Source organism: Populus nigra, chromosome 4 (genome assembly GCF_951802175.1).
Source record: "Populus nigra chromosome 4, ddPopNigr1.1, whole genome shotgun sequence".
NCBI lineage: Eukaryota > Viridiplantae > Streptophyta > Magnoliopsida > Malpighiales > Salicaceae > Populus > Populus nigra.
In genome coordinates, this window is record NC_084855.1 from 15,095,835 (window position 1) to 15,097,003 (window position 1,169).

At 36.9% G+C, this 1,169-nt stretch overlaps 1 protein-coding gene across 1 annotated transcript; it reads left to right on the plus strand.

The window, feature by feature from the left end:
* The first annotated feature begins 268 nt into the window (after positions 1–268).
* Positions 269–613, plus strand: LOC133691718 (protein NIM1-INTERACTING 3-like). The gene has a single exon (XM_062112325.1). It carries the CDS (start codon positions 269–271, stop codon positions 611–613), a length of 345 nt encoding a protein of 114 aa, XP_061968309.1.
* The last annotated feature ends 556 nt before the right edge of the window (positions 614–1,169 follow it).

Sequence of the window (1,169 nt, forward strand, 5' to 3'; positions counted from 1 at the left end):
CCGTTTACCGATGATCATGTACTTCCAATATTGAGGTTGTTGTGCCACATACTCTTAAAGGCTAAGTTGGTCATTTCATGAGTTCCTTGTGTTTCTCAGAAACTTCTCCTACCAGCTTCGGTCCAGAAATACTTGTTAAATTATGTGCCCATCTTCATGGAAGAATATATATATTCACTCCCTTCTACCTGTTAATTAATAGAAAGGAGCACAGAGCACGAGAATAAATATACGAACCAGCACCTTATTAATGAAGAGAAAGTACAGCATGGAAGGAGAAAGAAGAGAGGGAAATATGGTGGTTGATGAAGAAGAAGAGAAGATCAACGCTTTTTACACTTTGGTTAGAAATATAAGAGATGTCCATAATCAAATTTTGAGTGGTTCCAAAGGGAAAGGGAAAGCGGAGGAAAAAGAAATGAAATCAACTTGGACCCCATCTTTCACCTGGGAAGATTTTGCCGAGGAGGATCATCATGAGCAATTCAGAGGCAATTTTGAAATGCTCCCACCTCCTCCTCCTTCTTCCTCTAAGAATATTGATGAAGGACAGCAACCCACAACAGATCAGAAAAGGCAAGATCAAGATTTAGATCTCAATCTTTCACTTTGATGGGCTTTTTTTCTCTTAATATATTGAGGTCATCATCAATTATTCAACCATGCTAGACAACTCGAAGTCAAGCATGTTTTTTCATGTACTCGATCATCATTTTGTTCACTTACAATATTATTACCATCACTGTTCTTCTCTTTGTAACTTTAATTACAACAACTGCAGTACTGGAAGTCTCTGTATACTTTTTTGAGGCTTAGACCTATCATTTTGATGATTCTTTATCCCATCTCCAAATGAATATATTAGCAGCCACCAGGACGTTGCAAATTATCACCATCAACATTTAGATATGCCTCTTAGTATGCCAGTTCTCACTGCTGATCACTAGTGTTCTTGATTCCCATGTCGGTACAACTCCCAGTTCATTCTACATTTCCATTTTGTTTTAATTTATCTAAATTGATTGTCTTAACTTGCCGTCACAAGTAATAATTGTTATACAGTCAATTGATTTGAGTGATTGTGATTCATCTGAAAGAGATGGATGTTGTGGAGAATGATGGTAAATTTACAACTAATATTCATGATGTCCTCTGGTTTTTTGTGGTGC